The sequence below is a fragment of the Passer montanus genome, unplaced genomic scaffold (genome assembly GCF_014805655.1).
Source record: "Passer montanus isolate IOZ18808 unplaced genomic scaffold, ASM1480565v1 scaffold572, whole genome shotgun sequence".
Taxonomy (NCBI): Eukaryota; Metazoa; Chordata; class Aves; order Passeriformes; family Passeridae; genus Passer; species Passer montanus.
The window spans coordinates 15,080-16,867 of NW_024370728.1; the positions used below are offsets into that span (position 1 = coordinate 15,080).

The 1,788-nt window shown below is 51.3% G+C and overlaps 1 protein-coding gene across 1 annotated transcript in view; it reads left to right on the forward strand.

The window, feature by feature from the left end:
• LOC120510393 (40S ribosomal protein S19-like) overlaps window positions 1-1,782 on the forward strand; it is a 6,143-nt gene extending 4,361 nt beyond the window's left edge. Inside the window, exon 3 of the mRNA XM_039726195.1 lies at window positions 937-1,782. Coding sequence (XP_039582129.1) covers window positions 937-1,233 — 297 coding nt within the window. The 3' untranslated portion in view covers window positions 1,234-1,782. The remainder of the gene's footprint in view (window positions 1-936) is intronic.
• The last annotated feature ends 6 nt before the right edge of the window (window positions 1,783-1,788 follow it).

Consider the following 1,788-nt stretch of genomic DNA (forward strand, 5'->3'; position numbering starts at 1 on the left):
TTTTGGAAGAGCCGCCTGGAGTCCCGCATCTCTCATTTAGGCTCTTACAGTGGCGCCCACGTTTTAATTGGCAAACTCGGACTTATTGGCAGTAAGAGACCTCTCGGTGAACTCAGTAAAAAGCGGCCGCACGGATTAGGCACCTGAAACGAGGGTGACTGGGGCCCGGACAGAAGCTGCTGCTGGACAGTGCCTGGATCGGAGCCTCTATACACAGCGCCTGCTGCATAGCTGGACAGCAGGTGAGCACCGGGAATAATGGGGCAGAATAAGTCTGTTCCTCGGAGAGATGTGTATCAGCATTTAAAATCATTAGTTAAATCAAGTCCAAAATCCTTGCCTAAGCGAGAGCTCAAAGAGCTTTTTAAATGGACTATAACTCGTATCCCAAATGCTGACTCTGAAGCCTTCTATACCAGAGACTTTTGGGAATCTGCGGGGGTCAAATTATACAATGCTATCTCTCAGCGCGACAAAACAGCAGCGGAACTTCTCCCCGCTTGCCGAGTCCTTGTAGAAATCTTCGCCGCGAATGCCCCACCGCCGCGCCCCTGCCCCAGCCCCGTTCCACCCGCACCCTCGCAGCCGCGTCCCTCCGAGCGGGCCCGGCCGGCCTCTCCAACCACGAGGAAAGGAGGGGAGGGGGAGAAGAAAACAGCAACTGCCCATGCAGCAGGAGAGGCAGACGAAACTAACGATATCTCGGAGAGAGAGGGGAATTGCTTTATTCCAAAGCCAAGAAACCCCGAATACCAACTAGAAATATTTCCAAATAACGCCAGGGCTTGCCCCGGGAATAGAGATTTTTCAACTCAGAAAGAAATACCTAGCCCCGGGAATTCTCCGGCGCTGCTTCCTGGTTCGGAAGAATCCCCGCAGGGATCAGATTTCCAGCAGCCCGGCAGTCCCAGAACGGGGGTTCCTATCCCCCCTCAGGAATTAAAGAACCAGATTTACACAAGAGCAGCCTCCACGGCCCGGCACCTGTCCCTGTACAGCAGGGCCGGCGTGGGCTCCATGCCCAAGGTGCCCTGGAGCCGGCAGCCCTGCGGGGTCCAGCCCGGCCACTTCAGCCGCGGCTCGGGCACCGGGGCCCGCCGGGTGCTGCCCGCCATCGAGGCACCCAAGGCGGTCGAAAAGGACCAAGACGAGAGCCAGAAGATGACTCCACAGAGGCAGCAGGACCTGCACCTCATCGCTGCGCAGGTCGCCACTGGCACCGACAACCACTGAAGGAGCCAAAAAATCATCCCCCAGATCTCCTACTCCTAAAACTAGCAAAGCTTTGGAGAAAATTGCCGATGTTCTGCAAAATAGAGAAACGCGTCACTATGTTCCAGATAAACCTTTTTTCCTTGCAGTTCTAGGACAAATGCTGAGACAGTATGGCCTCATTTTCCAATGGGATTCCTCTCAAAATGATCCTTTGTTAATAATTGAATGGGTTTTTCTTTCTTACAGGTCATCAAAGACAATCTTCACATCTTTAGAGATGATTTCTCAAATTATCATTAAGGGCAGAGCAAGGCTTCTCTCTATAGCAGGTTGCGAATTTGTAATCATCTATTTACCTATGATTAAATCCTATTTTGATTGGGCCATGCAAAAGTCAGAAGATTTGCTCCATGCCTTGTTAGATTTTCCAGGTGTTTGCTCCATTCATTACCCAGCACACAAACTGATCAAAGCTAAATTGTGCTACAAAGAGAAACCCCTTATCAGTGAAGAACCTTTAGATGCAGTTACTCTTTTCACTGATGGGTCAGGACAAACACACAAAGCAGTGAT